At 39.4% G+C, this 23,933-nt stretch overlaps 1 protein-coding gene across 1 annotated transcript in view; it reads left to right on the top strand.

Annotated features, from left to right (window-relative positions):
* Window positions 1-493: 493 nt before the first annotated feature.
* The window catches only part of LOC129759751 (tyrosine-protein kinase Btk29A-like), a gene marked incomplete at its 3' end in the record, with an annotated part of 34,384 nt that continues 10,944 nt past the window's right edge, over window positions 494-23,933 (top strand). The window contains exons 1-4 of the mRNA XM_055757270.1: window positions 494-499; window positions 13,026-13,121; window positions 13,214-13,346; window positions 13,516-13,659. Coding sequence (XP_055613245.1) covers window positions 494-499; window positions 13,026-13,121; window positions 13,214-13,346; window positions 13,516-13,659 — 379 coding nt within the window. The remainder of the gene's footprint in view (window positions 500-13,025; window positions 13,122-13,213; window positions 13,347-13,515; window positions 13,660-23,933) is intronic.

The raw sequence follows: 23,933 nt of genomic DNA, 5'->3' as shown, positions 1-23,933 counted from the left end.
AAAAAAAAAAAAAAACGATGCTGGTACGGGAATCAAACAGTGGCGCTGTGATTACGATCAAAGGATGCTAACCGATCGATCACCAAAAACCTGTTGAGTTTGACTGCTATGTATATGTGAGGCTTTCTATGAAGGAAGCAGGAATTAAATTATCCCCCAAAAAACAGTTCTTTGCTTCGAACTGACCACCCAAACGTAGATCTGCCACGATGGAGGTAGTAGAAGCAGATTTACCAACATTAAAAAATCCCCCAAAAAAACAGTTCTCCGCTCGAAGGGCAAGTTTGGCATATTGACAAGCTGAGATTTCTTCACAAACTTGAGTTGTCAGTATTGAACAAACAAACAATATTGAGCTCAGGTTTGGGAAGTTAAAGCTCTCAAGTTTGAGAACTTTTGATTTTCAGTGTACGAATGAAGCAGGAATAAAAATTATCCCTCAACAAACCAGTTCTTCGCTTTGAACTTACCCCCCAAACGTTAATCTTCCACGATGGAGGTATGTAGAATGACATGCCAACATGGGTGTGGGGGGTAGGAGTTCTCAAGTTTGGGTATTTTTGATTTTCAGTGAACGTCTTAACTCGACGAACGACCCGATCAAAACTGACTAGTTGTTTGTATTTGTTTTTGTTTACATTGAATTTGCTTAATGATAGTTTTCTCCGTTGTCCTTGGAGACATCTGTAGGCTCAAGTAAAAAGCATAAAATTGATTCAAAACGGTCGTTGGGACTTTACACACTTTTCGAGACTTAGCTTTTGCATCTGTTCATCTGTGATGCAATTTAAAACTTACCCACACAAGAAAGTGTTCATTTGGAAAGTATAGTCCTGTGATGTTTGACGTAACGAATATCATCTGTCCGTCTTTTTTAGATTTTACACGAACCAAAATCTGGTCAAAGCTCATAATTGAAATATAAAAAGAATTCTGAATAAAACGCTTAATTCAAGTTAGCGTCGAGTAAACTTTGGTTGATTTGAAAACCAAATCGCTCAACAGTGTCCCCGAAATTTGATTCAAATTTCAGTTGTATTCTGAAATTTCTCATTATAATTGAGTCATCTTTATACGAAAACATAACCAAGGAGATACATACGTTCGGATAACTATATCTTCAATGGATAAAAGACATTCAAATGCCTTTTAATCTATCTGAAAGACACTTCATCAAGCCAACGAAGTCTATTATAAAATCTTCATCATCACAAATAGGTAGGTAACAAAGTTATTCCTTCAATGCAGGAGCCAACAACACAACCCTACCGTCTTAGGCATTTCATTATGAAGCTTAGAAAACCTCAACCGAAGAGTTGAGAAGGCGACAATAAAGAGGCCACACCGGCGGTTTTGTGCACACCGAAAAAAAAATTTGATGTACTTTATCACACAACACCTCTTCCTTGCAAGCTGCATAGAAGGTGAGTGCTGACTGGGACAGGACTTTATGCCTCTTGAACGGACATTCCTTAACCGTAAAAGCTTAGGGAAGTTCATGTTGTGATACCATGGGATACACAATTATGTATCAATCCTGAACAACATAAAAAGTCTTTGAACATTGATATTTTTTCAATTTATACTCGCTTCTCATGTAACGTCTTTTTTTAAACCAACAAACGCTTTATTCTGGACCACCTTAGAACTATACGTTAGAAGCAAAGGTAACAGTACCTGAGATGGTGTGATTTATGGAGGACAACAAATCTCCTCTTGTGTCGCTTGTCCTAGTTGCTGCTTCTGCTTTTCGGTTTGCTTCTCATTGAAAACAAATATATCTGTATACCTCCAACATTGTCTCTCGACTGAACGGCAAGAAAATTGCGTGCAAGCTGTTTGTTCACGTTTTGGCCTTTTGACTCTGGTTTTGGAGATTTGTTCCCGACAAGTTTATTCTTATCCCATCCCATTCTGATCGAACTTAAAATGTATGAGATACTATTTTGGTACGCAACATTCCCACAACATTCCCAAAAAGAGAAGAATTCTAATATTTGGTACAATTTGTTGTGCCTATTGAGGCAAACTCCAGCATGCATCTGCGAGTAATGGATGGTCCATTGAAAATTATGACGAATCGACCGCGTAAACGAAAGCCTTCGTCAAACAAGAATGCCGCACTCAGTGCTCTTTTCAACATTCGTCAGAAAACACACCTTCGGCAGTAATGATGTTCTAATTTTTCACGGTTTTGCTGCTGCTGCTGCAAGTGCCGGAGAAAGTGAACGATAAAACGGATTCACGCTGGAATCTCATTAGAACAAGTTTGTACAATACAGCTAAAAAAATAGGATCTTTTCAAATGTAAAAAAAAAATAAATAGTCGAGTCTAGAATGTGGAAAAAAAACTCGAGTCGGCGGCAAAAATGCCACCATTCAAAAGGCAGCCCGGCAAACTCTCTAACGAGCTTCTTTCATGACGATTCAAAAACCATCTCCGGAGATATATGGGAAATTCAATCAACATTCGTCGCTCCGAAATAGAATCTCCCGTGCAAGCACAGTGCTTCAGAAAGGCAGTCTAGTGGCATAACATAAATAGTGCGATACAAAGTTTAAGTGAAAATGTAAATAACCACCAGAGAAACTGTTGTAAGATTGTGTTAAATTAAAAATGACAAGTTGTTGAATTTTAAACTTTGTTTTTTTTTTGGTAAATTTATTCCCAACACTGCATTTTCAAACCGCTGTGCCTCAAGAGATCCGGAATTGTGCACTCTTTTTCCGACAAGTAAATGTCAATATGCCACTCTCATACGTACTATGTACGTTTAACTAGAGAACTTTACATGGTAGGGGAACTGGGGGTATAATGCCCAGTGTGGGCAAAACGCCCCACTGCGATATCTAGCTAGAAATACACTTATTTAAAAAATCCGGTACGTCATTCCCTTCTAATTAACAGTAGAAACCTTTTGTACAAAAAATTAGCATCAAATATGCGATAAATCCCTGCAAAAATCCAAAAATATTTTTCAAGCCATATTCCTTGCAATTTTTGCCTTGGCTTCCGTAAGGAATTACGGCATCTATCGGCAAAAAAAATTACCTGATATCTGTTATAATGATGAACATTGGTCTTGAAAATTATCACAAAACGAAAAAAAATCTTATTCAATTGTTTTTTCTGTTATATCGAACGTTTTTTATTGAACATGTCTAGAGAGGGCAAAACGCGCCATGTCCGTTTATCTTTAAGCATGTTTCATATTAGTTTAAATTTATATGCAGTTTCTTCACAACAATCTTAAAGATATTTATATGTTTTATTGGAAAACATAACTTGAATATAAACGAATATATTCAAAATTCCTAAATTTAATATAGATTTAATTAATTATTCACAAGAATTTCAATATATCTGGCAGCACTGCGCGTAGCAATACATTTTTCCATCTGTGAAGTAGAATAGAATTGTTTTTACCTGGTAAACACTTTTGGAGGCACTTGAATCAATAAACACTTATTAAACGTTAAACGGCGCGATTGGGTACACACATATGCGCATTATGCCCCTACTGAATCTGAAATCCAATTTTCAACCTACTCTTTTAACTTCATAAAATTTGTGGCCTTTTATGACCTTCCAGTTTTTCTAACTATCAGATTTAGACAATAAATAAACCAAACTTCCAAACACAATCGATAATTAAAGTTAATCTTTTCAAATGTTCTCTAAAACAAGGCTTTCTTCTTAACGTGGGCATTATGCCCCCTCTTCCCTATGTACCACTATACGGACAGTCGAGTGAGTGAGTCCATTTTGAAATGTGGCTTATAGAAATAAAAGTGATGATATATCCGGTATAGTTTATTTTCTATGCGAATACATCCACATGTACTGCACAATAGGTTCTGTAGTGCTTGACGATTCTCAGCAATGTCATCTGGATAATGAAATCCAAACTCAACTATTTTTGTAGGTCCATTTATCTGTTTTCATTTGAGATAAGTTTTACTTAGAATTTTGATCACATACTTGCATCTAAATGGCAGCAAAAAGCTTTACAGAATTTAAACTACTAGGCTTTTATCCTTTTCCGATTTTCACAGAGTTAGACACAGAGATATCAACCTTCCAGACTTTTTAGCCTTACGTCAGACATTTTTTTAGGTTTCTAGACTTTTGACATTTCTTCCAGACAATTCCAAACTTTTGGGTTTGCTCTACAAAATTATGGAAATTCGATATGTTTATTGTGTAATATGACAAATTGATCAAATGAGGAATATAATATTTTATTTATTTATTTATTTATTTATTTCACACACTGTCTTGGATTCAAATGTCCTACAGACTGATCTTAATATCTAAGGTTCTTAATCCTATGTTTAAATATCGTTTTGGACACAGTAAAATCAAACAAATTGTTCACAACATTAAAACACTGAAAACAGCTGGTCAGAGGATTATTCTGTCCGTAAGTAGTGCGGTACATGCCTAGTGCTAAAAGTTGTCTTCCTCGTAGATGTCTGGATGGTGCAAGAAAGCATACTTCATTAAGTAGAACTGCACAATCCACGTTGCAGGTAATCAGATCAAACACACATAGCCGTTTTAGTTTAACACGCCTGGAAGAGAGGGTTTCTAAATTGATCAACATGCACCGACTCCCATAATCCGGAAGATTGATGGGGTCGTTCCACGGAAATGACCTGAGAGCGTAACGAATGAAAGATTGCTGCACTCTTTCGATTCGAAGACTCCAAGATGTATGGTAAGGAGCCCACACACAAGCGGCGTACTCCAATACATGTATACATCCTGAAAAGATTGTGAATTGCGCCTCACGAATCCAAGGACAGAGAAAGCTTACACTGTGATGGCACTGATATGGTCGCTGAACGTTAGTTTTCTATCAACGATGACGTCCAGATCGTTCATGGAGCTGACTTGATCGATGCTGGTACCGTTGATACTATACTCGAAGCAGACATTGGACTGACGGCGACTTAAAGTTATGGACTTGCATTTTTTTATTTTTTTTTTTTCTATTTACATAGTATTCCGTCTCACGACATAACTTGACGAACATAATTCCGAAAATTCACTCGGTCCATGGCAACCGTTCTCCAATTCCTCGGGCACCCCACGTTCGCCAGATCACGCTCCACTTGGTCTAACCACCTCGCTCGTTGCGCCCCTGCTCGTCTTGTTCCTACCGGATTCGTAGCGAACACCTGTTTTGCAGGACAGTTGTCCGGCATTCTCGCAACATGTCCCGCCCAGCGTATCCGGCCAGTTTTCACCAACTTCTGGATACTGGGTTCGCCGTAGAGTCGCGCGAGCTTGTGGTTAATCCTTCGCCTCCACACTCCGTTCTCCTGTACGCCGCCAAAGATGGTTCTTAACACTCGTCGCTCGAATACTCCGAGTGTACGCAGGTCCTCTTCCAGCAATATCCATGTCTCGTGCCCGTAGAGATCAACCGGTTTAATGAGCGTCATATATAGGTTACACTTCGTGCGAGGTCTAATCTTTTCGACCGCAGTTGCTTGTAGAGTCCATAGTAGGCAAGACTTCCGCTGATAATTCGCCTACGGATCTCACGGCTGGTGTCATTGTCTGCGGTCACCAGTGAGCCGAGATAGACAAAGTCTTCGACTATCTCCAGCTCGTCGCCGTCGATCGTGACCTTGTTATTACTGGACAAGCGGGTTCGGTCGGTCTCGGATCCGCAGGCCAGCATGTACTTTGTCTTGGACGTATTAATCATCAACCCAATCCTTCCTGCTTCGCGTTTCAGTTTGCGGTTGATGTCTTCCACCGCCGCAGATGATCTGCCGACTATATCAATGTCATCGGCAAAGCAGATAAGTTGACTGGATCTGTTGAAAATCGTGCCCCGCATTTCGCCCATCGCTCGTCGAATAACACCTTCTAGCGCCACGTTGAACATCATGCAGGATAGACCATCACCTTGTCGAAGCCCCCTGCGCGAATCGAATGAACTCGACAATTCACCCGAGATCCGCACACAGCACTGCGTTCCATCCATCGTCGCCTTGATCAGTCTGATTAGCTTCCCGGAAAAGCCGCTCTCCTCTTCGTTGTTGGCTACGCCGGCGATGTACCTTCCCCACCGTCTTGGTCTCCTGCATGTGCGCCGTTCAGGTGTTCATCGAAGTGCTGCTTCCACCTTTTGATCACCTCACGATTGTCCGTCAGGATGCCTCCGTCCTTATCCCGGCACATTTCGGCTTGCGGCACGAAGCCTTTGCGGGATGCGTTGAGCTTCTGATAAAACTTTCGTGTTTCTTGGAAACGATGCAGCTGCTTCACCTCCTCGAGCTCCTCCTCCTCCTCCAGGCGGCGCTTTTTCTCCTGGAAAATTCGGACTCGCTGCCTCTTCCGCTGTCGGTGATTTTCCACATTTCGACGGGTGCCTCTTTGCACTACTGCCGCCCGCGCGGCATTCTCTTCGTCCATCACCTTCCTACACTCCTCGTCGAACCAATCGTTCCGTCGAGTTCGCTCCACATAACCGGTGACGTTCTCCGCAGCACTGTTGATGGCTGCCTTGATGGTATCCCAACAGTCCTCGAGAGGGGCTTCATCAAGCTCGGCCTCTGCCGGCAGCGCTGCTTCGACCGATTGCGCGTAGTCTGCCGCGACCTCAGGTTGCTTCAGTCGCGCGATGTTTAACCGAGGCGGGCGCCGGTTGCGTGTGTTGTTCACTACGGAGAGTTTTGGGCGCATCTTAACCATCACCAGATAGTGGTCTGACTCGATGTTGGCGCCTCGACAGGATCTGACGTCGATGATGTCCGAGAAGTGCCGGCTGTCAATCAAAACGTGGTCGATCTTTGATTGCGTTTGGTACGCTGATCTCCAGGTGTACTTGTGTGGGAGGCGGTGCTGGAAAAGGTACTACGTACGGCCATTCGTTTGGAGGCGGCGAAATCTATCAGTCTGAGGCCGTTTTCGTTGGTCAGCTGGTGCGCACTGAACCTTCCAATTGCCGGTTTAAATTCCTCATCCTGGCCGACCTGAGCGTTAAAATCCCCGAGGACGATCTTGATATCATGTTTTGGGCAACGGTCGTATTCACGCTCCAGCTGCGCGTAAAATTCGTGTTTGTCGTCACCGGTACTTCCGAGGTGAGGGCTGTGCACGTTGATGATGCTGATGTTGAAGAAGCGGCCCTTGATTCTCAACCGGCACATTCGTGAGTTGATCGGCCACCACCCGATCACGCGCTTTTGCATCTTTCCCATCACTATAAAAGCTGTTCCAAGCTCGTGTGTGTTGCCGCAGCTCTGGTAGATGGCACGACTATCTGGGTACGTTCGTATCGTGGAGCCCTTCCAGCATACCTCCTGCAGCGCTACGATGTCAAATTTGCGGCTCTTCAATTCGTTGGAGAGCACGTGGGTACTGCCCACAAAATTTAGAGATCGGCAGTTCCATGCTCCAAGTTACCAATCGCTAGTCCCTTTTCGTCGCGTGGGTCTTTACCGATTTCCATCCAAAATTTGTTGTTCGTTGCTTATGTTTTTTGTAGGCTCGGGCTCGCAAGGCTTGCAACTAACCCTACTATCTCGCAGGTGAACCGTCGTGATGTTGCTGTATTGGGCCCCGAACACCAGGACGTTTTTGCACTCCGCACGCGCCGCCCCTGACATGGAGAACAGACGCGTACGAAGCCCCCTAACTCAGTCTGCAGGCGACCAAAGCATCCACCGGGGTTGGGTACTCGATTTCCGCTAAGGTTGCTCGCACCCCAGCTAGCACCACGGGGAGGTAGAGAATCGGAGTTGCAGACAAGAGGTGATATGACCACTACCCGAAGGATGGGTGTATTGGGTCTCGAGTTGCACATTGTCTACCGTTCGCTAGCGCTTTTTTATGTTCAACAGCATCCCATTTTTGGAGCACCACAGGAGAAGCTCGTCGATGTCAGATGGAAGAGCGTGGCAATCTAGAACCGATGAGATTATTTTGTAGATCTTAAGATCATCAGCATATACCAGCATACAGGATTTCAGACGGAAAGCCAGGTCGTTTAAAAAAAATCAAATATCAAAGGGCCTAGAATATTGCCTTGAGGGACACCTAAGGTCAAATCAAAAATACGCGACGTGATGTATTGATCTTGACAGACGCTCTTCGATCGGTCCAATACGATTGAAGCCATTCGGTCATCCTAGGGGGAAGACCCATGTTGACCAGCTTTTCAATGGCAAGTCGATGAGGAACTTTGTCGAAAGCCTTACTGAAATCAAAGTAGACTGCATCCACTTGTCGACGCTTCTCTATTTCGGTTGATAGGAAGTTGGTGTAACACATCAGGTTTGACACTGTGGATCGCTTCTTAACGAATCCGTGTTGATAGTCAGAGATCAAGTAACGAGTGGCGTTATAGAGCACCGAGTGAACCATGCTCTCAAAGACTTTGGCTATGCACACAGGATTGAAATTCCTCGGTAATTTTCCACGGAATTACGACAACCGGGTTTATGTATCGAAGTTATCGAGGTGGTCTTCCATACCGCAGGAAACTTCCGTTCGTGAAGAGAACGATTGAAAAGCAGACAGATAGGCAGCTTCAATGATTCTGCACTTTCCCTCAAGAATAGTGGTGAAAGTAGATCAGTTCCAGGAACTTTTTTGACGTTCAGCTTTTCCTGTTCAGATAGGACATCACGTTGCGTAAAGCTCAAAGATGGTAGCGTAATGTCATGCGTAGGAATACCCTGTCTACTTGCATAGGAAAGCTCAGGTGAATTGGGATTGTTCACGCTGCTAAAGAAGTTGGCAAACAGATTGGCCGATTTCCCAATAGAATCTGCGGACAATTCGTGGTAAGGTACACCGGGGTAAGTGTGGACGGGTTTTCGTATAGTTCAACTTTAAAAAATCATCAAAAAATCAGCAATTTTGATAAATTGACGTTCAATGTGATGCAGAACATGTTGTTTACAAAAGCTGAAGAGATGAGCTCGATAGAAGCAAAGCGAAAAAAGTTATCACGTAAATCGTTATGGACGGCTGGTGTCTTCACTTACCCCGCTTTATGGGGTAAGTGTGGACGGTAGATTTTCCCTTTGATTTCTCAGGAAATTTTCAAAAAATTTGTGTTTTCTTGGTTGAATTCGTTACTTTATTGCTCGAACCAAAATTTTGAAAAAAGTCCATCATACTATAATTATAGTGTGTAATTTATGTTACAACACACGAGATCCGATTTTATCAAAAACACAGAACAAATAAGTACTTTACTCAAATTTTCATGATCCGAATGCTAAATATCGTTAAATAATACAACTCATAAAGGATGAAGGACAGAAAATTGAAAAAAAATGTGTAAACATCAAGTCTTTTTAACGCCGTCCACACTTACCCCAGGTAGGGGTTGGAGATAAAATTTTAGTTTTTTGTAAATAAACTCTTTTTTCTTAATTTTTAACCGCCGTTTCTTTTCCTAACTGGTTGTTTGGAATGTAAGGATTGTTTCAATGTAGAGTTTTTCATCGAGAGCCAGCTAGTTTAGGAGAAATTTGCAATTGAAAAAGATGCACATCAACTCGACATCGTAGTTGAAAATAGAAAATTCCGAAAAAGTCGCTGTAAACATCCGTTATTGTCTGAATCGTATCTTTTTCACAGTTATTGGATAGATTACAAGTAAATTGAACATTCTGCATCAAAAGTTTGAAAAAAATAGTGCACAGCATTGTTTTTATAGCCATCGTCCACACTTACCCCGCGTCCACACTTACCCCGGTGTACCTTACTTCATTTGCTCAGGTATACAGTTGCTTAACTTGCGGTTCTTCACAAACGTCCAGAAACTAGATGGGTTGTTCTTCAGGTTTGATTCCATTCGGTCGATGTAGCTACTAAATTATGCGGCTTGGCAATCGTTGTATCGAGTTTCGAGTTGTTTTAGACTTTATTTTTCCTGTTGGGACTTGGAACGTAGAAAACGCTTTCGAGCCTTGCATACAATATTTCGAAGATGACGAAGTTCAGAAGACCACCACGGAAGTTTGGTTGTGTTGAGACGTCTTCGCTTACGTGGGATGATCCTATTCATGACATCAAAAAGCTTTTCGTAAAACAGCACCGTTGCGTCATCCGTTGATTTGTCACCGAGTAACTCAAGCCAGCTGATCGAAGACAAACTTTGATTCAACACAATATAGTCACACCTTGCAAAATCGAGCTCTAATTCACCGTAGTTTGTTGGAGAGTGTGCGTCACAGTTATTATTAATGGTAACACAGAGCACGAAAGGCTTGTGGTGTGCATCTGGTCTCAAAGACTTGAAGGGGGTTCAATCACTTCAATGTCACAAGTGTCACTAACCAAAGCGAGATCAACAATACGGCCATTTGCGTTCCGTAGAGAATTAACTTGACTAAGTCCAGTAATCAACATCGTTTCGGTGAATGTTGACTCTGCTTCGGTCGATGCATTGGTGGGTATATAACAGTTTAGTTCCTCGTCATAAACCCAAACAAGTCCCGGTAGATTAAAGTCCCCCTGCACAACGATTGCGTCGTTTTCAGAAGAAAGATTGCAAATCTCCTGAACAGCCGAAGCGTGCAAAGAGTAAACTTCAGTAGGAGAAGAAGGCCGTATGTAGATACCACAAAGATAAATCGTAGACTCCGGGAGTTTCAAAGTGACAGTTACTTGTTTCAAGGGGCTGCAATCACTCAGCGTGACCGATGAACAATGCAAAGACGACTTAACAGCAATTAGCACACCTCCACCCGAAGAAATGAACTAGTTAAAACGATAATTTCGTAATCGCAAGCATCCGCGCTGAGGTATAAAAAATAGGGTATGCTTTAAAGATATATGAGAAACAGAGAACAGAGCATCAATAGTCCGAGGCATTGATAGTGACTTCAACAATATGCTTTTGATACGATTCTAGGCTATCCTCAACATTGAGATCTAGCGACCTAAAAAGGGCACCACCTAGAAAGTTCACTATCCAGACTATTTAAAGAAATAGTTGGCAACTCTGGTTAGACACAGCGGAAGAAAGTGAAAACACAAGAATAAAATCACGAGAAAGAGTAGGGTTAAAAACAACTAGTATAATATCAAGCGTGAGCGAAAAAGAGGAAATGAGAACTTGTGTGAGGGAAAATGATAGAAAAATACAGATAGAAATGATGAGAGAGACTCTAATCAGATCGTGTAAGAGATGATTGAACACAGAAAGATTATAATTTTGGGCAAATGGAAGGAGGGAATTTCTTATAGAGATAATCGAAGAGAAAATCATTACACATTACGTTACGATAGAGATCTTAAAAGAAAAACAATGAGAGATATTTTAAGGAAAACAAAGAGAGATTCTCAAAAAGAGAGATAGACCCTATTGGAGAACGATTCTATACAGAATAAATTTTGATAAGGGAACATCCATAAATGACGTAGCATTTGAGGGGGAGGAGGGAGTTTGACTTTGTGTGACGATGTGTGACGAGAGGGGGGGGGGGGGGTAGGGGTTCAAGTAAAGCTACGTAGCTTTAATAAAATATCGAAAAAAAAAAATCAAAATTGGGCAAAATTATGCCTAATTCAATCTAGTCTAAACATGTAGCTTTTGGCTCCTACTGCCCGACTGTTTTCAAGCGTATCAAGGAGCGTACACGCAAGCAGTGATGGTAAATTTCGCCCGTCACGCTTGCCCGATTAGTTTTGTTTCATCAAACGACTGGCACTGTTCTCAATTGACGGAGCCTCACTACTCGCATGATGGACAAAGCACGACAACAATCAACATTTCTCCATCATCGACTGGCGAAGCTCCTACACATGGTCAAAATTTCTCCTGAGAGTGACTGGCAAATCTCTTCACTCTTCGATCGGCTGCTGACGGCAGGTACAACTAATTGAACGACTTGTTGGCAGAGAGCAACAATAGCAATAAAAAACTGAAAACGAGCTTGCTGGCAGGAGCAACAATAATAATAAATGCTTTTCTTGTTCCTCTTCGGTCGTCTTCGGCTTGCTGGCAGGAGCAACAATAATAATAAATGCGTTTCTTTTTCGTCATCGGTCGTTTGAATGCGATTGCTTGACTAGGTTATTATTTTCTAATGAATGGGGAATGAATGACTGGCAAACGAAGTGACTGGTCGTTAAGGAACAGTCAATTGAGTTTGACGGACCAAGAGGCTTCACAGTCACAGCTTCACGCCTCATGACGATGACTTTTGCCAAGCCTGCACGCAAGAAATGCAATTTATATTTTGCTTCAAATGTTTTCCAAAAGGAGCATAGCAAAAATCACAAGGCCCCAGCCTCGGATAGAAAGATTCGTCCAAAGCTAATTGTAGGCAAAAAAGGACACGAAGTGCTGGTCAAATACTGATAATAAAAGTAAAAATTAAAAAACGATTTTTAAAAATGGGGGGGGGGGAGTTATTAAAGCTACGTTATTATCTAGGGGGGTCTATGACTTTGTGACGAAATGCTACGAGGGGGGTATAAAAACTCGTAAAAAAAAGCTACGTCATTTATGGATGCTCCCTAAATCTCATAAAAAAGAAAGACTGTGAAAGATTATTTAGATATTCTAAGAAAAAATCTTATAATTTGATAATTGATATAATCAATAATTTCAATCATGAGGTTTTTACTCGTAAGATTTAGGCTCAAACAAACACAAAACCGATCCGTTTGGAATCAAACTAGCTCAGTGAAAGATTTTACATTACTTCAAAAGTGAAATTGTGTACTCTAGATTTTCTCTATCTTACAACATATTCAGTTACTACCATAAGGCTTGTGTTATTTATAAACATGTTTATCGTATTCAAACAGTTTCATTTTTTTTTAAGTCTGTAACCAAACTAATACTTTCATGCTTCACGCTTCATTTTGTTTCGCTAAGCTTCTTCTAAATGCACCAACCAATATGCTTCACTGTTTTCGCCATCGCACACACTAACACGAACTTTTCCTGCTTATGCTGTTTTTTTTTATCGAAATCAAACTTCAATATCCTCAATGAATTGATATACATTTTTCCCTTTCATTTCAACTCTTCCAGAAACGCCGGGAGCGTGGCCGGATAAGCGTTCGCTGGGTGCGTCTAGTGGAGCCCGCAATATTGCACGGCGAGGGTGGTGATACGGCGGCACCGGATGTAAGCAATTCTCCCGCGATATGATTCCATCAAACATAATACCGAAGACTCATTTCCTGTGTGTTCTCTATCAATATCCAATCCAATTGCAGGGTTACCCTTTCCAGGTAGGATACTGCGAAAGTGACGGCATCTATCCGGGTACGACGTTGCCACAGTACACGCTCTATCTGGTAGCGGATAGCGAGAAGGAACGCACCGAGTGGGTGCTGACGTTACGAAAAGGTGGGTTCCGGTTTCTAGCAATTTTAGTTAGACTCGTTTTCTTAGAATGCTTTAAGATTTCTCTCAGAGAAAATTCAGAATTCTAAGAAACTTCAATTCAAGAATCAACTTACATAACAAGTCTTCAAGTTTGCAAAACTTTATAATAATCTCCTTATTTTTGTTTCAGCTTGCGAAGAATACAGTCCCAAATCGTCCCGATATCATCCTAGTCTTTGGCAAGGCCGAAAATGGTCCTGCTGTAAATCGCCTTACAGGCGGGCGTTAGGCTGTCAGCTGGCAACGCACTGGCCGGAGTACAACAACAATCCAAGTAAGTAACCGGAAAATAATCTAAAGTTTACAGTACAGAGATACAGTGAACTTACTTTGGTAAATTGACTTAGTGTCAATTTGAAAATCTTCAAAGTGATAAGTGTGGTTAAATTTGTTTCGGGTGAGGGTTGATTAGGATTCTTTTACCTATATAAGGGAATATATGGACGATAGTATTAGCGAAAAATTGGCCTCAGCCATAACCTCAAATTGTCGTTTGCTGGCGGCCTCACCAGTGATGCTAGGTGCGTTACTAAAATCAGTATTTGCTTGCTTTAACACGTTCGTCGCCACGCTCATTTTGGTAGTTTTACTAGCCGGGCCCAAAGAACGTCACACGTTTTTGATGTGACGGGACCTCCCAAGAAATACACCCGTCACAGAAATATGAGTCCCATGGCGACGAACGAGTTAAAGGGTGTCCACGATGAATTCGCCACACACAAAATAAATTCGCAAAATTCGAGGTTTCATCCAATTGCCATCAAATTTTCAGGGATTGAAAAATAACTATGAAACTTCATTTTAACATTTTACCCGTATTTTATTTACAGTCCATATGTAAATGCCCGCACCTTGGCCTTAACCCCAGCCATAACATTCTGCACAACCTGTGAATCAACCGTTTTTGCATGTAAACCCATACTATCTTCAGTTCCTCGACTGTCTTCACTACTTTAGGTCGTTTAAGAAGTGTTGGGAGGGTTGAACATTTCCGGCACGAAATTGACCTTATTGTCCGCATACCAGTTCAGCACGTCCTGACCTGAAGATTCTTGGGACGTTGTGGGCCTTCAGGAGAGGAAGCAGCCGCTTCTGGAGGCACTCTTCCATGTACAGCTGTCCGTTCATCGTGTCCTGGGTCAAGAAAGTTGCTCTCCGCTTCCCGCACGTGCAGATGGCTTTCTTCGCAAATTTGGAATTTCTTCGCAAATTTGGACATCTTCTGAGTGCGGACATGCTCCGGAACGCTGAACTTATCCTTGACCGTGAAAAACAGGTTGCCGGGGAGGTACAACTTCTTGGCACGGGATTTGGCGGACTTTTTCTGCTTTTCTGCCTTCTGGTCAAAACTTCGGCAGCTTCTGAGCGTTCAGGTTTCGGTTGACGGCCCCAACTACGCGGTTGTGATTTTTGGTACAAAACACTTTTTCCTTCACTTCTAGGCTTCCGATCGGTGGTCAATCGTTCCTCGAACTGCTTAATAACTCGTGAAACAGTGGAATTCCTTAGATCTTTATTCTCATGATGAATGCGCAAGATTTTATGACGCACGAGCTGTTCTTCCGACTCCATTTCCGCGAGTTTTGATCACAGGACTTTAAAACTTGCAGGATGTAAACAATGCACTATGAACTAAATCCACCCAAATTTTCATTAAATTCTACCCAACGGTGAAAAAGTTAGAGCAAAGTGTTGCAACTTTATCGGGGACACTCTTTTAACTAATTATAATGTTTCTGAATTGATTTTTTTTTAAACTATTAACAGCTAAACGTTTGAATTTATTACGGAGCGTCCCTAAATGGATGAAGATAGGCCATCTTTTGCTAATGAATTTTTAAGGTGAATTAAAAATATCTAACATATTTTTTCATGTACGGCTTGGTAGATAATAAAAGAGTTGTTTCTAACTTCTAAAAAAATGTAAAATCATTCACTGTGATAAAAAAGTAACGAAAACCCCGTCTATGTTGACTTTGAAAATAATCACCTACATGCTTTGGTTATTTTAAGCTTATACACATAACTCGCTTTATCGTTAAAGTGTGCGATACATAAGGTTGTTATTTTGTTTGGATAAATGATGCGTTTGATTTCACATTCGAATAGAAATCTACGGAAAAGTTACAAATCCTCAGTACTTTTGAAAAGGTTTTTCAATAACAATGGAATTAAAAAATCATTTTCCAAATTTCAATGCACTTGGCACCTCTGAACTTCCTAAAAATTCTTGTGTTTGTGTATCGCTTTTCCACAGGACGAATTTTTCTAAATTAGTACCGGAAATTGCGTTTATCGTGCGCCCTTCTCGAAAATCGTTCTGTTCCCACTTTGGTTTGAGGTTAGGGCTGAGGCCAATATATCCTAATATGTGAATTTAAAAAAACACATAAAATCTTCTGTTAAAAAAAATATTTTTAGGAATTTTAACAACATATTCGTAGTAATACAAATTTAAGTTTTCCAAGATAAAAAAAAACTAGAACTTTTGTCCTCATTTTAGTGGGTTGTGCCAACGTAAGAACTTTTAACTACACAGATACACAACGTTTTACAGGACAAGACATGACACTTAACGATCTTACTAACGGAAAAAGGATTTGGCCATCTACAGGACGATGTCCGACTGATGACGTAGAAGAAAAATAATCAGGTTTTTCAAATGCATCTCACGTTCCTTTTTTATGGACATTTCGTCCAAAACACGAAGGATAAATTTTATATGAAGTCAAAAAAGTTTCTTGAATTTGTTTTTTCTCGATAGCATGTTCCATATGATGGATTAATCGAAGAGGGTCAGATCTTGAGGGCTAGTAATATTTTTTTTAACCTTTAATTATTGGTTTCCGTAATATTGCGGTATTTAAGTGTTTTGTTTATTTTCGGAATGGTCAAAGGTACATCCATCTGACAACGTGGAGGTCCAACGAAATTTTTTGAGCTATCCCGAATGTTTAGGCAAATTGCCAAAAACTGGTATTGTAGGTATGTGTGAGATTGCACAAGAACATAAAAGCACCATTAATGGCCAGTGCAAGCTTAATACAAGGTAACACAAGCACATATTAGGTGTTTTTCTTCTAATTACGATGAGGAATAATTCTATCCTGCTCAGTTTTGATGAGGTTTTTGATAAATTCAGCTGACACGCAACAACTTTTGGACATTCCATACCAGATATGAAAAAATAAGGATTTATATGAGACAACAAAATATGTTCAAATTATTCTTGGATCCAACAGCTTTGTCAGAATTGATTGATAAAAAAATGATATTATATTATAACCCTAGTATGTTTAGGCGATAAGAGTAAACCAATTTGAAAACTTTTCAGGTCCAAAACCCCCATCTGCCAAATAAAAACTTAGTTTTTTAGAAATGGGACAGTTACGAATGCGTGTATCTCAAAAACCTTTCGTTTGATCAGATTACTTTCTTTGAAGGAAATGAAGGTAATCTTATGATAATTATGAATTATACTTCATGAATAAAAATTGAAAAAAATATATATCGTTTTTTTGTAAAAAAAAATTCAACTTTACTCTTGGTACCTCCCATCGGCCGGCGCACAGTCATGATATTGATCAGTTTTTCAAACTTATACTTCGTCTAATGGCTACAACCTCCTCCTTAAATTTCTCCTACTTTCCGGTCCAATACTTCTCTTTTAAAAGAAACTTAGGGCAATTTAGTGAATAGAGCTGTTTCAAAATTATCAAAATTGATTATTTTTAAGCCAGTTTTTTGAGCGTTCTAATAGAATTTCTGCTGGCAAAATCTGACAATAACGAAGGAAAACCATCATGAGATTGAACTTAAAGTATAATCGGTTAGTATAGATTGAAGGTTGCGAAGGGCACATACAAGATGATGATGATGATGATGGTCCCACCTCATTCCCCTACACAGGTTTGAGCTGGTCGAGTTATCTTTATGATAATTTTAATATGAATGAATATTCTATCAGAATCAGTATACAAATAAAACTTAAAAAACGGGGCTGATTTCTGATTTGTGCTTGCAATGCACATTCAAAACTAGTTTTTTTTTCTTTTTCTTTTTTTTTTTTTTTTTTTATAATCTAATACTATTTCGCGCGCGTGGCTCAAACATATGTAGACATTCTCTTGATTTTTAACTCTACTTTACTGATGGCAGAAGGCCACAAAAAATCAATAATAAAAGCAAATATCATCATCATCATCGGACGAAAACAATGATTTGCTTGTCTCCTTACTATTATTATTGGCAATTGCGTCAAATTTTACATTCTTCCCTTATAACTTATTTTTAAAAACCTACTCTTTTTATGTGTGAAATACAAAGTCTTTTGAACTCAGCCAAAGTACGAGCACATTTGCTCTTGCAGCACAGATTACTCTTTTTAGGCTTTTAAAAACATAGAAAACCAAAGTTTTAGTTTTGAAAATTGATGTTTTTTTCCACAGGAACAGAATTTTGGCAAATCATTATATTTTATACAAAACAACCAGCAAATACATACTTTAATATATGCGGGACCTTGCCACGAAAAGACATGGTGTAGGATTCAAACGCTGGAATTTGTTTGAAATAGGGTATTTCATAAGTGTTGTCGTTCATCAGAAATCATCTGTCCCAGAACATCGGTACCGGCTATACAGCTTATGAGCTCTGGAACCAGCATAAAAATGTTGTTTGAGGTTAGGTTTGAATGACTCATAACTAGGAAATATTTTTAGCTTATCGGAGAAAAATATTTTGGACATTTCAGCGATCTAACCTCAGTTTTTGCTTATTGAAAATAAAAAATAAAAAATGAGACTTGACTTCTCTGATGACCTTTAACCGTAGTTGCCGCTCATGTGCATCACTTCAATGCTTGATTTGAACTTTGTGGATATTTTTGACAATGTTTGCATACTTTTCCACCACTCACATACAGTAATTCTTTGAATAATCAACTGAAGGAAACTGTGCATAATTATTTTTATCTTTTTCTCTTGCATCGTAAGTATCTCAAAAACGCGTTAATTTAAAATTTTGAAAAAAAAAAATAGGTCGGATAGTACTTTTTACAGCCAAAAAAATGCTGTCAAAATTTTGAATGTCCAATTACTAGAGAACGAGCTATTAGCAAAAGAAAGTGTATCATTTCTAAAAGAACTAAGTTTTAGATTAATCAATTCTTCATTAAATTCTTCATAAAAAAAGCACTAACCAATAATTGAAAATTTAAATCATCCTAACTGAATTTTTAATAGGCATCCTTATTTCAGTACTGGGTGTAATTTTTGGAACCCGATATTTAATTTTTCTATCTTAACCCTTTCCTTCCCATGGTAGCACAGGTGATCCACAACTTCGCACAACTTGCATATGAACTGGGCGCTTTGGATCAACTTTATTTTTTCACTGAATGTGCAGTTATGAGTGAAGAATTATTGCTGAAAATTTGAAGAAAATTGATTCGCTAGTTTTTTCTCGGCAGATCAAAAGCTGCTGCTGAAAGTTGGATTTGTTTCAAATTTGAATCGAGTCATTATTTGAAGTTCAATAAATTCACAAGTTTTCAGAATTATTCTCAAAAAAAAAAATACTGACGTGCAGAAGGTTGCTTGTGTAAGCAAAATCAGATGATGGTTAACTTAGATTTCAACTAAAACATATAAATTTTTGAATAAGTAAAGTTGACGTAAAACGTACTTTTAATTTTACTAAGCATTTTATAAATACTCATAAAAATTATTCTGTCAAAAGATTTTTCTCTTCAGATTAGGTATTTCGAAATAATCACTGGTCTGAAAAAAATATTGAAAGTAAAATGGGTTTTTCAAAAAACGTAATATTCAGTTTTTTCCTGGCGCCAAGTGTCATGGCGGCCATTGTCAAAGGCAAAAATTGAAATTTCAAAAATTTCAATAGTTTGACTTTTGAGGGATAGATATACTCAAAAAACATTTTACAAAATAGGAACGTTTTAGTTTGTGATCAATGATGTGATGAAATTTTATGTATTTTTGCCGTTATTTCTTATTTTTCATTGGCACCCTAAGGCTATGATCATTTAGTATCCGGGCAGTTACAAACGTGTGTATTTTAAAAACTATTCATTTGATCGAAAAACTTTCTATAGAGGAAATGAAGGTGTTAATATGACATTTAAACTAAAAATATAAAAAAAATATTTTTCAATGATTTCAAGAAATACTCTAACTTTTTCATAAAATCTCTTTTTTATCTTTGCATACTTTTTTCAGTCATGTTTTGATTTATTTTTTTTACCACAGAACCAAAACCTTTGCAAAATCATGATATTTTACACAAACTCACCTGGAAAAAGCAATTGGAATCTGGTTAGAACCTTTTCATGAGTTGGTTTCTCGAAGAAATTGATCTCTTAAATCCGGTTTTAACATAAATTTTTTTGTCCATCAGAACACATCTGTCATATTGCGTAAAAACCGGATGCACAGATTGCGATCTTTGGATCTGATCATTATTAGTTATTTACTTGGTGTCTACTAGTCAGGCAAAACTTTTTGCCTCTGCCGGAAATGGATTTTTTGCATTATGTAGGGAGTCTCCATTCAGTTACCCCAAATAACCATAAACTTTTCACCATATTTAAGATCAAGAGTTGCACTCCGATAGTTGATTTGAACTTCGTGGCTCCTTATACTTAATAACCATTTGGTACGAAAAAAAAAAAATCAGAAAAAAATCAACAGTTCATGAGCTTTCGAGTCAACAATGAAGAATTTTCGAGGCACAAAATGCGCAAAAGGAGCAAATTTGTGCAAAATTATTTTTATCATGTCTTTTTGCATAGTAAATATCTCATACACACGTAAACTTAAAAATCTATCAAAAATAAGCAAGATAGTCCTTTTCATAACCAACACAACGCTACTAAATTTTTGCATATCCGAGCTCTATTAACGCAGCTATCACCAAAATAAAGTGCCCGGATACTTAATGATCATAGCCTTATGTGTTGTTATCTTCCCGAATTTATCAACTGGATTATTGAAGTGCATATGAAAATTATGCATATTTTGTTCTAGAATTTTAGTTGTAAACTAATATTTCTATTTTTCAAACCTCTTGGGAAGAAAAGGGTTATTAAGGGGAGTACTGATTTGATAATTTGCATATTGTATTGCATTCGCGCGACAGAATAGTTGGTGTTCATCTTTTAAATTGAAACCCATAAGCTTGGGTCGATCAATGCCGATCTTTCGGGTCCTCATCCTCCGAAAAAAAACAAGTTGTATCTAGATATTTGCCGCTTGTCCACTGTTCAATAAACCCCGGAAATGTCTCGCGGTTTGTGACTCTTTTTTTTGTCTGTTTCCCCCTATAAACCATTTGATGTTGTTTATTGTGAAAAAGGTGTGAAACCATGCATAAGTATTTTTTGTTCGCTCCCCGAACCCCTCCGGCTATCATAATTAACTCATCTAGTTAAAGGTTTCACGGGATTTTTTTTGTGTTTTGCTCCAACATCACTCCGATCAAATCTTCCTACAACCCCAACACAAGTGATCCAGAAAGGGGGGTTGTTCCTCGACCGTTTCGTATCCGCAATTGTGATTCAAAAATATTGTTTCCTGTGCTTTCCTTAGAACGACACAGGCTCCATGAAGCCATAAATCTGTTCCAATTATTTAGACTTTAGCGGAACGATGCTGATACCTATCGTTCTGGTTGAGGCCGGTAGGTATTTCCACATTTCACGACTTTCGACCTTTAATTTGGGGTCTTAATTTATCTTCGGAAATGTCTCAACAATTTGTCAACCGAATCATGGACGTATTGAAAAATAAGTCTTATAATAAGATATTCGTTTGTTCCAAATAGCAAAGTTCATACTCAATTGATGGAAGTTACATCGTTCCCTTGTCCCACAAAATATGTGTACATACTTTGTATTGACCTGGCAGCAATCAGCCGGGGTAGGTTTTGCCAGTTAATGGCATGTAATCAGCCGTACGTTCTAACTTGGTTGTCAATCCGAATTTGTCGAACCTTCCGGCAATGTATTTCCTTTTACAACGCACGCAATCCCTCATGATGGTAGGAAGGATATAGATAACGAAAAGAAAACAAAAATTGGGCAACCGGTGGTTTCTCGGGACCTGCACCAATAAATGCACCTTTCAGCAATACATTTTTGATGTTGATGTTTGAATCCAGGAGGGAAAAGGTGATCAGTTCATGCCGATAAGCGAAGGGAAGAGTGTTGCATTTTGAGGGCCCCATATCGAAACAGGTTTTTAGCTGAAGGGACCTACCTAAACATTTCCGAATGATTGTTGGCTTCAGCCCTAGCTAATCGATAATTCGTCAAATGTGTATACACAAACATTAAATTTGAAGGGCATTAGTGCGAAGGGTAACTTGGTTCATAAAAATTTATACCTCTAGTGGTGATTGAGCTAAGGTGTTGACGTTTCACGAGAATGATAATTTTTTATGAGTACCGTTGAACATTTTTTATCTGCAGAAACAACAGGTGTAGTGTTTTTATTTATTTTTTTATCATTGCCTTGATGTAATAAAATTAGACATTTCCATTATTTGTATTGGTTCAAATTCTAATTTTATAAACTTACGCGAACCTTGGCTTTAACGGCAGAAGTTTCTCCGTAAGTCGATTTTAGTTCTTATCGTCGATAATCCATTTTCTGTTCACTTTCTCAAAAATAACACAATTGAAAAAGTCTCTAAGATAATGTAAAAATAAAAATGAAAATTATCGACTATACTCAAGTTGCATAGAAGTTTCATTCGGAATTGATCCAAAAAATTAGATAAAAGTTCAATACTATATTTAGTTTATTGTTTGGATCCTAAGCTTTAGCCCTTCATTTTATTCTATAATATCAATAACACTTAGAAACTACTTTATTGGCTAATTTGTGGAAGAGCGCTTTTAATTTGTTCTCTGGTCATGCTTAATTGAATAATATCGACGTTTGCTTTGCGAAATGCCATCATTCGGTGTGGTTCATTTCTAGCTTAATTCTGGATCCGATTAGCTGGTTGAAACGGCCTTACGCTTCGTAAACTGCTGCGGCCTTCTTAATAAGTTATTAGAGATGACAAGTACGACGAATTATATATTCCAATGGTGAAATTGGTTGAAAACGCAGGTTTCAGTGGTGGAACAGATCTATCGTTTATTTGCTATCTCAGTGAGGTTCTCACATAGCTACACTCTACACTAGCGATTGTTAATTCCACTAGCGATCGTCAATACGCGAATTGCCAATCGTGAGTTTCAAAATTTCCCCTCAATTCTCAGATGAAGAATGTTGGAGAGCATTGGCCATGGCAAGCTTTCCGCAACACCAAAAAAATTCTTCCAGCCATCGGAATTCAGCAGACACATTCTAGCCCAGGGATAGCAATAAAGAGAGAATTCTTTGTTTTGCTATTACTGCACAATTAGCAACAACTCGTACATTTTTTCTTTCTCTGAGCAATGATTTCTCTGATTTTAATTCAAATTTACTAATTTTCCTGCACAATTGAACACAATTTAGCACAATTCAGCACAATTTCAATCATTACCTACCTACCTAAGGGTCCGGCGCCGTTTGACCGATGCATAGGGCTGAAATAAAAGATCTCCACTGCTGGCGATCTGGAGCCAGCGTCTTTACTTGCTGCCTGCCAAGGTTTTCGTCAATTTCGCCGCCACAAGCTTCTGGGCCTGTTTCTTTTTTGATGCCCATCTGGATTCCAGTCAAGCGCCTCTCTGCAAATCTCGTTCTCATCTCTTCGCAGCATGTGTCCAATCCATCTCCACTTACGTTCCCGACTTTCGATTTCCAGCGCCCTTTGATGACACCGGTGGTGATGTTCCACATTTGAGATCCAGTTGTCAGGCCACCAAGCGCGAATGATGTTCCGCTGGCAGTGATTCACAAAAACTTGCAATTTTCGCGTCGTCACCGCATATTTGCGCCAAGCTTCATACCCGTAAAACAATACGGATTTGACGTTTGAGTTGAATACCCGGATTTCATTTCGTAGAGAGATCTAGCGTGAGCGCCAGATTTTTCGAAGACTCGCAAACGCAAATCGGGCTTTTCTGATCCCGGTTTCAATTTCAATCATTGGCTACACAATTTGCGTGATCGTTGGCGTATCTTTTCTCTTTATCTAAGTCCCATGTGCTAACCGCAGCACAACGCTGAATATCGCAAGACGAACTCTTTTAGAGAGCTGCTCCTTCCAATTTTGTTCCCCGGCAGAAGCCGTTGTCCGACTTGGCTCTGAACTTGGCAATAAGGTGAGACTGACAACTGACTGATGCCCAAACAAACTTCCCCAAAGTTCCAGAACGCCCTTCCATCACTTGATTGCGAGCTTTCGAAAGTTGACTGCAGCGTAGCACAACACCACGAGTGTTATCCTCAGGGCCATCAGCTTCATCCAAGCTTCGCTTCTGGCTAAATCTCCTGCTGGACTGGACCACTTCTCCTCTGCTCTGAGCAATCTCGGCTTCGGATCCCCGAAGTCTACATTCCGGTTGTCAGCAAGTAACTCACGCTTCTA

Source organism: Uranotaenia lowii, unplaced genomic scaffold (assembly GCF_029784155.1).
Source record: "Uranotaenia lowii strain MFRU-FL unplaced genomic scaffold, ASM2978415v1 HiC_scaffold_263, whole genome shotgun sequence".
In the NCBI taxonomy this organism is placed as follows: domain Eukaryota; kingdom Metazoa; phylum Arthropoda; class Insecta; order Diptera; family Culicidae; genus Uranotaenia; species Uranotaenia lowii.
Note: the sequence above shows the minus strand (reverse complement) of the source record. Positions and strands in the feature narration are given on the sequence as shown.